The sequence below is a fragment of the Monodelphis domestica genome, chromosome 5, assembly GCF_027887165.1.
Source record: "Monodelphis domestica isolate mMonDom1 chromosome 5, mMonDom1.pri, whole genome shotgun sequence".
Taxonomy (NCBI): domain Eukaryota; kingdom Metazoa; phylum Chordata; class Mammalia; order Didelphimorphia; family Didelphidae; genus Monodelphis; species Monodelphis domestica.
In genome coordinates, this window is record NC_077231.1 from 277,208,601 (window position 1) to 277,221,106 (window position 12,506).

Genomic DNA, 12,506 nt, shown 5'->3' on the forward strand with positions numbered 1-12,506 from the left:
TCATTTAATCTCAATTGCCTAGCCTGTATCATTCTTCAGCCTTGGAACAAATACTCAGTATTGATTCTAAGACAGAAGGCAAGAGTTTTTAAAAAGAAGAATGTCAAAAATTTAGTTTCTTGAGCTTCTGATTATTAAGAAGTCCCTATGGTTATTTTCTTCTTCAATTAGGCAATGAGATGGCACAGTGGACAACAGTGGGCTTAGAGTAGGAAGAACTGAATTAAAATCTGGCTTCAGTTTCTTAACTGAAGTTTTATGACCTTGGATAAGTCATTTGACCTCTGTTTCTTCATCTGGAATGTCAGAATGATAATAGTACCTACCCTCAACTTGTGAGGATCAAATGAGATTAAAATTGAAAGCCCTCAGCACAGTGACTGGCACATATAAGCGCTATATACATATTGGCTATGATGACAACAGTGATGATGAGTTATCCTCCTACAATCAATCCACAAGGGTTTTGATGTTCAGCTATTTATTTGTGCACAGTATATATATAGTTCAGTTGACACTTGAGGACTGATAACCTGTAATTTCTAAAATACTCTATTGATGAGTTTTGATGAAGAGATAATGATTCATTTTAAATTGACCTTTATTTTAAAAAAATAAATAAGTTGGCCTTTATTTACAACACTATCTTAAGCATGTTGTCATCCTTTGGTTTTTTCGTAGAAGAATGAGGGAATATTTTATATTTTATTACCTCACTTTTATAAAGATAACAAGGTTCAGTTCTTTCATGGTAATGTTTGGACTAAAGAGATGATAAAATATTTTGCAAGAAAACTCTTATGCATGCTGAGGTTTTTTTGTTTTTTTAATAGTGAAAAAAATTGTCTTAGAGTTATAAATGTTTTATAGAGATCTACTTATCAGAAGATAAAATGGGCCTCTTTTTGTTGCCAGATAATGAATCTGGTTAATCATTTAGAGACATTTTCTCTTTATGAAGAATGAAGAAGTAATTTCCAAATAGAAACCCACTTTTTCTTTTAGAAATGATCAGAGATTTATGTTTTATGATGAGTAGTTTCTAAAGGACTCATTGTTTGGTTTGGTTTGTTAGCTTTGCTAATAATAACTTCCCTTCCCAAATCTATTTATTTTAAATGGCTTTGTAAGTTGTTCTCTGGTCTGCTAACAATCACATTCCCAGAAATTATCTACCAAGCTCAGATAATCAGATGCAGTATAAATGTTTACCTTGTTGTTTCCAAAGCACCCTAATTACCCTAACATACAAAAATGTTTTCAAAGGTAAGAATAAACTCTTAGCTTCGTGTAGTAGTATCTTTGCTTAGTCTAACAAAATATTTTCATCTCTACCTTTGGCAAATAAATATTTATAGAAGAGGAAAACAATTGAGACTAAAAAACAGAAGACACTACTTACCAAAGCTATTAATTAATGTCTCCAGATCTTCATGTGATTGAAATTTTAATCAGGAAAAACGCTTATATTTACTTTCATCATCTTATTACTAAAGAATGACCCCTTTCAACAGTAATTACTGAACTATGTAATTAATACATATATAACATGTAATAAAATGTTGTGGTTATAGGCCATGGTTTTTTTTTTTTAAAACAATTACAAATTTCTGTAATACTTTCCAAACTAAACAGTATATCTGCCAATCTGTAAATGAATTATGTGCTTTAAAATGGATACTGGATTTGGGTCTTGAGAATTATCCCTTTGAATATAACACGTATGTCATATAAGAAGAAAAAAATAACAGGCTTAATGCTTACTAGCTCTTGTACTTTTCCCCCCCCTTTTACCATTATAGGACCTTTCTTTTTGTTAGAGATGGAAATCCAAATAAGCGGAATGTGCACAATGAAACATCTATGCACCTGTTGTGTATGGGGCCTCAAATTATGATATCTGAGGGAGCCCTTCATCCTCGCTTGGCACGTCCCTCTGAAGATGATTTCAGAAGAGCAGATTGTCTCCGGATGATCTTAAAATGGAAAGGAGCGAAGCTTGATCAAGGAGAATATGAAAGAGCAGCAATTGATGCTGTCGATAACAAAAAAAACACCCCTTTGCACTATGCTGCTGCCTCAGGGATGAAAACCTGTGTAGAGGTAAAACTTAAGATGCTTGTGCTTACATTTTGTATGGCCAGATGTGTGGTATCGTTCATGTCCATCACCTTCCAGTATGCTAACAGTTTTACCTGTCTTAATATTAGTGGATAGAAATACTGATTTTGGAATCAGATGACCTAAATTCTGTCAGTGTGCTCATTTCATTAGGAAAATGGCTTCCTTCCTGCACTCAGGTTGTGATACCAAATGCAGTCAGGACTTCTGAGAGGGAAGGAAAAATGCAAACAAAGCATTGTCACCTCACATTTCTTCCCATCTACTAACATACTGGGAAAAACAGACATTCTTATATTTGGGAAGGTTCCCTAGAACCCTTGACAGTGGACCCATGCTTTAACAAACCCTGGAAACTTCCCTTGGATATAAATCTTTCTGTATAAATAACTAAAGTCATTAAAGCACAGTATAATTGTGGCTTAATTATACTCTGCAAGGAATCACCCTAATTGTAAATATTACCATTCTATACCTATCAGGGTAATGGTAGCTTCACAGAGCTCCTTTCCTAGAAGTAAAACTTAGCTACTGCCTGTTCGCTGCCTTCCATAGTATTGACACATATTTTCTAGAGGGAGAAAACACTGTAAATCTTACAATGTTTGCATGCTAGAAATCCAAAGAGGAAATGAAATATACCACGTGACCCAGGAGCTTAGCTTTTGCTACAGGATACATTTATAAAGATTAATAAATGCAAAGTAATTTGAAGAGAGATAGAGAACACTCATAACCAACCCAAGAGATTAACAAGATCATCAAGTGTTTATTAAGTGCTCGCTATGTGCTCGGTTCTGTGATAAGTCCTGGGGATATAAAAAAAAGTGAAGATCCCCTTCCTTCCAATAATTCACATTATCTTACAGGAGAGACGACATACAAACAATTGTGTACGAAGAAGATATTTTCAGGGCACATTGGAGGTAGGATTAGGAAAGACTTCCCTAAGTTGAGCCTTTAAAGGAAGCTTAGAAATTAAAGAGAGGGGAAATGACAAAGGAGTGTATTTGGACCATTCCCAGCTATCCAAGAATGATCTTGTAAGAAGCTGTTATTATCTTGTTTGGGGGATAGGAGACAAAATCAATGCTAAAGGATTTATGTTAAACATTTTTCAAAGGGGGAAAAATATTTGCAGAAGCAATATGAGAGAGAGAGCACTCAATTCTGAGGAGTATTCTAGCTTAACTGGATTAAAAAAAAAAAGAGAAGTCATATAAAATAGATAGTGTAATGTTAGAAATTCCTAAGAGGCAAGACATCCTGATCTCATCAAAAGATCTGGCACAGATCTGCCTATACCACTTAGTCCCTCCCCCATCCCAGGGCATCTCTAACTGGTAAATACTCATTGAAGAAGTGGGCTTAGAAACTTCAACCCTTCCCTCATTACTTCATCCCAGGAAGGATGGGTACTTGGCTGCACATTTTTTTTTTTATCAGTCAAGTGACTCTACTTTAAATGTGTCAGAGCCCACTATGGCTGATCAGCCCTGCCATGAATCCTTGTAGGATCTTAAGAAGAAAGATACTAACAAGAGTTTGGGTGGGGGAGATCCATGAGGAGGATGGGGACAGGACTTGGGCGTAGCCTCGTTTGGCATCAAATTGGTTCAGCCTGATTTTGGAAAAATTATGGGGAAAATAATTTCACACAATATCATAATTCAGTATAAATTATCCACAATAGAGTTAAAAAGCATAACTGCCAATTTTCAAGGAGTTTATCTTCTGTGTGAGAGGTAGTAGGGAGTCTGGAGTCCCTGAAGATGCTTGAGGAGGAAATGGCATGGTCAGTGAGACTGTGCTTTAGAACATGGAACACCAAGTGAAAGGTAGATCAGTTAGACTATTACAGACTTATAGTGTGAGAACCAGGAAGGTGGCCTTAGGATTGGAAAGAAAGAACAATAGGCTAGAGAAGTTATAGAGAAAGAAAACAAACCAAATTGGCAACTTGATTGGATATGGAGATTAAGGGCAGATGAAGATTGGAGAGCAACTCTTCGAGATTTTGACTTTGGGTGTCAGAGAATGACAAGATCATAATCAATAGAAGTTCTCTTAATTTCTGGCACAAGGCAGAGAGAGAAGGGGAAAATGGAGGTTTGTGTCAAAGATGCAGCTCTCATTCACCTTAAGTACAGTGCTATCTCTGCCCAACCTTTTAGTATATGCTGTGCTGTTAGCCGTCCTACAAATAGTCACATAGCCCAAGACTTCCACAGGAAAATAATACAAGTAGTTAAAGTTGCCTATGTAACCTTATTCACTAAAGCTATATCTTACTCTGCCACAAAATTGTTTTCACTTGTCTCTCTTATTCTCCCTCTTTACAACACTGTCACTTCAGCAGGACTAAGGACCAGTTTAGTAAACACTGACCCAGAAGCCCCAGGCTTAGCTCTGTTCTCGTATTTTATATGAAATAAATACTTTTTATACGTTCAGACAATCAACAGAAGAGAGAAACTGGTATCCTTATCAATTATATTAGCAATAATTATTGCCTTCCTATACCATGTATCAGTTGTTATGCCTTTCTGTTTTGGTAACCAACCGTACTGTCTAGATTATAGAATTCATATGAATATCCTGGCTTCTATTAAAAATGTGCTTCAATTTTTGTCTTGAGTTTTCCATTAAATCTAGTAGCTTCTTGGCTTGCCCTCCGTAATCTGTCTTGATCCATGCTACATTAGTGTAAAATTAGGGCAGCATTTTTTTTTCCAAAAAGGATTTCTGACTCTCCCTTTGTATCAGTTGCCTTCTTCTCTTGTGCATTGGAAGAAATGAGTTGATTTTCCATCTTTTAAACAGGCTATTCTCCTTAGTAGCTTTGTTTTCTGTTACAGCTAATGTCCTCCTCACTTGACTGTTTATAATTGACTGATGCATGTCATTGCCAAAGATAGTTCAACAGGAAGGAAAAATAGAAAATTCTTTAAAGTCTTGTTTTTTACATATATACTGCTACAGTTTTGTCATTTGTTTATTTTAAGTTATAGTCTTTTAAAATAGATTTTTATCAACATCTTTCGTTTTTGCATTGTCTATATTTCCCTGTGTGTATTATCTACCTCCTTCCAAAGGGCCTTCTCTTGTAAAAAAGAATCTCTAAAATGTATCTTCAAGACTACTACCAATTTCCTATTAAATGTTCTTTTAAATTCATGTTATGTGATATTTTATCAACTCAACATAGTCTACAAATGCTTTAGTAGGCAGGAAAAAAATTTGTTTTTTGATCCATTGCTGCACACTGAAGGTATAAATTCCAAAAAGTAGAACAGTCTACTCTGAAGGTATTTATATCCTAATAAGGAAAGGCAGTGAATGTAGGCCAGTAATAACCAGGAACAGGTATTTTAGTCTTGGACGTCATAGAGATGATGAGTGGAATCATGGGGAAATTGGTGAACGTGCCCTTTCCAGGAATCATATTGGTTTGATGATTCTTCCCAAAGCAATAGGAGGAAAGGGGGAAGTACACTTAGCACATTAGGAAGATGGCCAACAGATTCATTTATAGTGATATACAAATTAGACAAAAGCTAATGGAGGAAAGGCTGGTAGTAGTGTGGGGAGGATCAGAAAAGATCTCATATAGGTGGCACTTGAGCTGAAAACTCAAATCTAAGAATTTTAGAATTTCTAGAAAATTGGGAATTTTGTGAGATGGTGCTACAAAGGCATGAAGATAGTAGATGGAGTGCCACATAGGAGAAATAAGGAAGAAAGCCAGTTTGGCTGGACCCCAGGATATGTAGAGAGAAGTAAAATGCAGTGAGTCCAGAAAGAAAAATTGAGGCCAGGTTGTGAAGGGCTTTCAGTGCCAGATAGAAGAGTTTATATTTGATCCCAGATGTGCTAAAGGTATGTTTCTGTTGAGTACTGGCTTATGTATAGAAAGATTCTTTGCTAGAAAATTTACTACCAAGAGATGAGGTTTTTTTCACTATGGAGACTCATAAAACATAAAAAAAAGACTTTTAATCCTATGTTAGCCTCTACTTCAGCAGTGATTGTGATATTATGGAAAGTTTTGTAAGTACTAAGAAATCACATAAGAGAAACAAGATTCATCATAGTAAGATAGTTGAAAGAGTCTAGAAAACATCTCATCCAACAGAAACTTGATCTCCACCAAGTATAAACTCACAAAGGATACCTTGTCTTTTAAACTACAATCTACATTTCTTAGGCTTCTTATAAGTATTTAGCTTTTGATATTTCAGACATGATTTTAATAGCTAAGAAATAGATGAATTTATATTTACACTCTTACTGATTATGAAGCATAAAGACACAGATGCAAGGATATGAAGGTTTTCCTCAGAATGGCCAAGAAAGCATTTAGGAAATTGGTGCTGGAGAAGGAAATGGCAAACTACTCTATTATCTTCGACAAGAAAACCCAAAATGAGGTCAGGAAGAGTAAGATACAACAAAGCAACAACAAAACACACCCACACCCACCCACTCCTTGATACAGTTTTCATTCCTTATTCCAAATTATGTACCCAAATGGTTTTCAATTTTCTTTTGCCCACTAAAGTAACCCATTGTCAAGACACACTTTGTAGCACCCTGTCAAGTTCTTTAGAGAACCTCTCTACTTCTTTATCTTTTTCAGTGAGTACAGAAGCTGCAAAGATATACAATTAAGTTCTGGCTTATTATCTTTAATCACAAACACTATGAGGTGGAATGGTAAAGCAGTTGATGAATCCATTCTGCCACCTTTGGAAACATGAGAAAATCAATTTCCTACAAAGTGATAATGGAATTAGTGTATTTAAGAAGATGAAGTTGGGTGGAGAGCTTATTATGACTATATAGACAGAAGAAATCTGAGCTCAAAGATACATAAAATGTTAAATGTGCTCCAGGATCAGTTTTCAAGTTACCTGTAGAAACAGAAGATTCTAAAAAAATAAAAAGCCCATAGGTATAAATTTGGCATCTTTTACAAATAATCTAACAGCAAATTATTCCAAAAGAATCAAAAAAGATCACAATGCTCTTATATGTATTCATGAAGAACCTGGCATTTACCATTGTATGTGTTGGTTTTTGTTGTTGTTGTTTCTGTAATATTTTATGAGAACTGTTTTGATTTCTTTTGCTTCATTTTATTTACTTAGTACAAGGGAGAATTTCTATTTTAGGAGGAGGGAAAAGCCTGGGTCCTGGGGCTGGGCTGGGGCAAAAAGGGTTGTGGTTAAAAGGGCAACCAGGTTAATAGTTTTTTAAGTATGTCAAACTTATACCTAGTCTTTCTAAAAAAGTTCAAAGGTTTCCCCCCTTTTTTTTAATATTTCCAGTGAATCTTTTTGTCTGTGCTTTGTTTCTCACCTACTAATTGTAAAAATTAAATTTAGTCTCTAGTAATAGAAATATTATATTTAATGAGGTTTATTAAGGATTATTAGAAATCAAGGAATAAAGAAAATACAAACAAGAAAACCACTTGCTGATTAGCCCATTCAAAACCCCCATGCTTAGCTTACTCACTACATCCTTGCAAATGGAAGAGGGTGAAGTAGGTTGTTATTGCCAGTTAAATACTCCTTGTGATCTCGCCCAGGTGGAGACTCAGGTGAGATTATAGGGAATTCTGGGAAACACCAAGGACTTGTGGGGATTGAAGTCTAGGGTTCAAATCTCCATTTTACACAACCAAGGTCATCTTCCAAAGATTATTCTTAGGTAATTGGGAGTTTCCCAAAAGACTAATCATGAGTTAGAATAGACTGAATTTTTAGCCACTAGATCCCTGGCCAGTCAGAATTTCCTACTCCTTCCAGAACAGTCCAAAAGTGAGACTTCATTGATAAACTGCTTTAGAAACCAACCTTTTTCTCTCCAAGTGCAGCCTGGCTGAAGATTTGCTGACATGTGCATTTTTCACACTTAGAAATCTCACCTTCAGTATATTTATATAAGTAAGTTATACATTAAACTATGCTTTCACTTAGTTTTGTGATGACACCACTTGACCATAAATTGAAGCCCATTTATTTCCTTCCTCCACCAGTAGGCACCAAATTACCCAGAAGGAAGCAGTGTGCATTAAATATAGTGCAATGCATTATTAGCAATGATTTAACCCCCAAGAGTTAGCATAAAAGATAGCATAATAGATGTATAGGACAAGAAAAGTAGGTAGGCTGGTCCAATAGCAGTGCTAAAAGACTGATTAACAGCCTAATAGTAGTTACCTCTCTTTCCTCACTATCCCTATCTAACCAAGTAAGAAAAGAAGACAAAGGCCTCCTGCTTAACAAGAATTTCTGTAGGAAGTTTATGGAACACCATAGGCAAAAATTGCCCATAATTAAACAACATAGAGGGGTTGCAATCTGCATTAGTGATAGGAATAGCCCATGTAAAATGAGATCATAAATTTATGAGACTATCTCACCGGATATATGAAATTTTAGACAAGTGGTCTTGTGATTATAAATAACATTTTTTTCTTAAACTAAGGATATGTAACATTTTCTGACTATCTTAGTAATAGTAATAATCAACCCTTTCACTAAGTGTTTTAATATACTATTTATAACATCATGTTCATTTATACTTTGAAAGTACTCAATTCTAAGACCTTACTGTGTATTTTTTTGACATGTTCAATATGCCATATAAGTGATTCTAATGAAACTTTCCAGGATACTCTATATGGTGTGTTGTGGTAGGTTCATTCTAAAACAATTAGTATTATTTACTGACATCCTCTATCAACTAGACACTTAGGAGAAAAAGTACATAGTGCCTTCCCCTCCCCAACCCTCTCCCGTTACGGTTTTCTACTTTGTCTACAGGTATATCTTGTCACAAGATGAAGTTACATGAGGAGCAGATTTAAGAGACTGCTTTTCAGTGCTGTTATCTTCAAAGAACATCTTTGGCTGTATGTAAAGTGCTTTTGGTAGGGCCCTATATAAATTACCTCAGCTACCTTTAGACTAATTGTTGATCACAGAGATCATTTCAACCTAATTTATAAAGAAGAGTGGCCTTACATAGCTGTCCATAAATTTTTGTATGTTACTTTTCCCCCACACTTCTTGAATAGTCTTCTGCCTTTAGCAATAAATATAATTTGATGTTATAGCTTGTTAAACTGATTTTTGCAAAGAAAACATGTGTTCATGTATGTGTATATATACATGTAAATACTGGTTTTCAGATTTCCTTGTCATATCAAGTGGATTGTGTAATTAGGTAAATAGGATGAAACTTGGCCCATTTAGTAATATTCAAAGAATCTTTGATCTAGAAGAAATCTTGAGATATCCCATACATCTTCACGCAGTGTCATGGTCCTTTACTGAAAAGAACATTGGAAAGACTCAGATTCTATTAGATCTATCTTGATAGCCATCTCATTTGTTTGTTTTTATTTAAGCAACTTTCCTCTATGTGATTTCATTTTTTAGTCTTATATATGGAAATGCTAAATGAATGTGAATATAAAGGTTTGAAATTTCAGTGAAGTCTTTTTTTCCCATTAAAATAAAATTCATTTTATAAAATCCCTTCATTTAAAAAGGAGACAGGAAAAACTAAAACTGGGCACCAGCTATAGCTCTGTCACCATTTCCTTAATTTTAGTCAAGTAATTGAATGCTCCTGAACCTCAATTTCTTCATCTTTAAAATGAGGGTATTAAATTGAGTCATCTACAAACTCCTCTTCCAGAACTAAAATGGTATGATTTTATGATACTTTAGTGATATAAAGCAAAATGCTTCACACTCTAAAACACTTTGATTTGAACAAAATCCTTTTCATTGATTAAAGTAATTAATATCTACTCCCCGGGACTTCATTTCCCAGCATCCCACTTTCTCACGTTTAGTGCTGACATAGGGAGGATATAAGTTTTGTGTAGCTCCACCCCTCTCACTTTCTTCTTCTGAACACAGCTGGCTGTAGCAGGCTTTTTAGGAGAGGCGAGATAACTATTCATGTGGTCTTACTTTGGTTACGTTTTTATACTTCTATTCCCTTTTTATTCCTTTACTTCAAGTGATTAATAATAAACTTATAAAATATAATACTTAGAGTATTGGACATTTATTTAAATCTTAAAAAAGATAGAAAAGAGCTTAATTCTCTCCCAGCATGACAGCTCGTGATTGGCAAAAACCTTTCTAATCTACTCACATGTGTAGAGAGAGAATTGGTGAATCTTGAGGATAATCTTAATTGGCTAAGGAAGGATCTGGGGCATTGGAATATTTAATTTAAAATTTTCTTATCTAATTTTCAGTGATAACTTTTTTGTTTTTTATGTAATTAACTTCAAATTACTTCTTTTTCAGACATGTCTCCTTTTGTAACAAAAGTTTTTTGTGTTTTGTTTTGTTTTGTTTTTTAAGCGGAAAATAAGGAAATTGACAAAACTACTCAATAGATCAGTCATAGCTGACAATTTTATATAATGATTATTGATAGTATAATAGGAATTTTACTGAGATGTTAGTGTTAAGCAATGGATACTCAGCTGAATTTAGAATAAGAAATACCTGGTAATCTTACTTCTTATACTCAGTGGCCAGGTGATTGTGGGTAAATCATGTAGGCTCTCCAAACCTGTTTTCTTACATGTAAAATAGAGCCAATAATGCTTGTGAGACTTAAATGTGATAACATAGGTGAGGCTTTTTGTAAACCTCATGTTGGTATGTAAGTTTCCAATACTAATAATTCTGACTCATTTTGCATCATAGATAAATATTACATATCTTCTACCCTTCTCAATGCATGAGTTTCTAGGTATATACAATTGGTAGAATAAAAAACTTGGATATACTGTAGCTATAACATGTAACATAGCAAAGAACCTTTATGCAAAGAATTAATAGAACAGCTTTTCACGTGTGAAGGTTTCATCATGTCACTGAGTTTGTGAAAGAAATATTAAAATGAAAGCAATTTACAATCTAATTTAAAAGTGATATTTTAAAGGTCCCTTTCCCTTTAAACCTCAAGTTGAGAATTAAACATCTGTGCTCAAAGCAGTTAGATCTGGGCAATTTGTACAATGGTCTGTTTGTTCTTCCATTGTTTTCTTTGTTCAATTAAAGTTGAGTTGAGACTAGGCTGAGGATAGAGAGATGAATTGCAATGTGAGAAGTCAAAGGCCCCCCAAAAAAAGGTAGCCAAAATGTCAACCCCAATTAACCCCAAAATCCTCCTTTCCCTTGAATAATTTATAACTTCTTTTTACTTTTTGCTCTGCATATTTAATCCCACCTAACATGGTAAGCACAAGAGTATTGTCCCCCCCCAAAAAAGTGAAATTGACTATATCTTAGAGAAGAAATAATTGTTTGTTGCTTGTATGCAAACAAATGATCATCTTCTAAGAGAAATGATCACAATCAATACTAAAGAAAAAGGAACAAGATATGATGAACACACTATAGATGATTTCACTAACCACACCTAATCTACTTATTGATGAAAAATGGGAACTAGATAAAGAATAGAACATGGACTCTGTTCTATTAGGACACTAACTAATTTTATAGCCACAATAAAGTCAAAGAGAGTCCAGAAAACTCTGGCCAGGAAAATACCTGATCTCATTTTCAAACACACAAAGCAACTAATAGCAATAGAGGTTTAGACTATAATTCTCAGGATGTTACAGAGAAGGGTGGTGGACAGAGTAGGCTGAACAGTATTGTCCCACAACACATTGAAAAATGGTAAGAGAGAAAAAAAAGTCTAAAAGAAGCTTGATGTGAAACTTACCATTTCATATTAAGAAGAATGTAAAACTGGCAGGCATACAGTAAAATAAACGACTTTAAAATGTAAAATCTTCCAGCATTTATGATGACTGAGCCATAATACTTATTCTTTTTAATACCATAATACTTTTGTGCTCTACGAGGGAGTGAAAATTGCATTAAAGAAGACAAGGCCAGGGAAAACATTTGAATCAGAACCAGCTATGGGGACAGAAAACAATGCTGGAGACAGAATAATTTTGAAAGCAAGAATGGAATTGATTTTCAAGATAGCAAATTAAAAGAATGACACTGAACGATCTCTGGTAACAGATCTCTCACAAGGAATGATCAGATTTGTAACTACAATGCACAGCCCTCTTTTCTCATTCCTATAAATTCTTTATGAGAAAAATTTATACCTGTAGAACTTTTTAATACCAGACCACACTGTTACTGACTTCTCCTTGCCTGAAAGGCAAAAAAAATATATATATATATATAAGATCTTAATGCTTTTGTTTATAATTTTTTAATATCCCAAAAGTGTTGGTGCAGTTTTAACCTATTAAAGCTTAATGTTAGAAATTGCCTAAACATTGGTACATGAATAACAAAATTACTGTGCCA

At 34.5% G+C, this 12,506-nt stretch overlaps 1 protein-coding gene across 7 annotated transcripts in view; it reads left to right on the forward strand.

Moving 5' to 3' along the window:
• The window catches only part of ANKIB1 (ankyrin repeat and IBR domain containing 1), a 136,335-nt gene that overhangs the window by 61,469 nt on the left and 62,360 nt on the right, over positions 1 to 12,506 (forward strand). For 5 of the 7 annotated variants that reach the window (XM_016426404.2, XM_056800188.1, XM_056800189.1 and 2 more), the window contains one exon: positions 1,803 to 2,103. The exons of 1 other annotated variant lie outside the window; for it this stretch is intronic. In XM_016426404.2, the coding sequence (XP_016281890.2) occupies positions 1,803 to 2,103 (301 nt within the window). Of the gene's footprint in view, positions 1 to 1,802; positions 2,104 to 8,936; positions 9,062 to 12,506 lie in introns of those variants that run through there. One more of the 7 variants, XM_056800190.1, reaches the window with a different exon arrangement.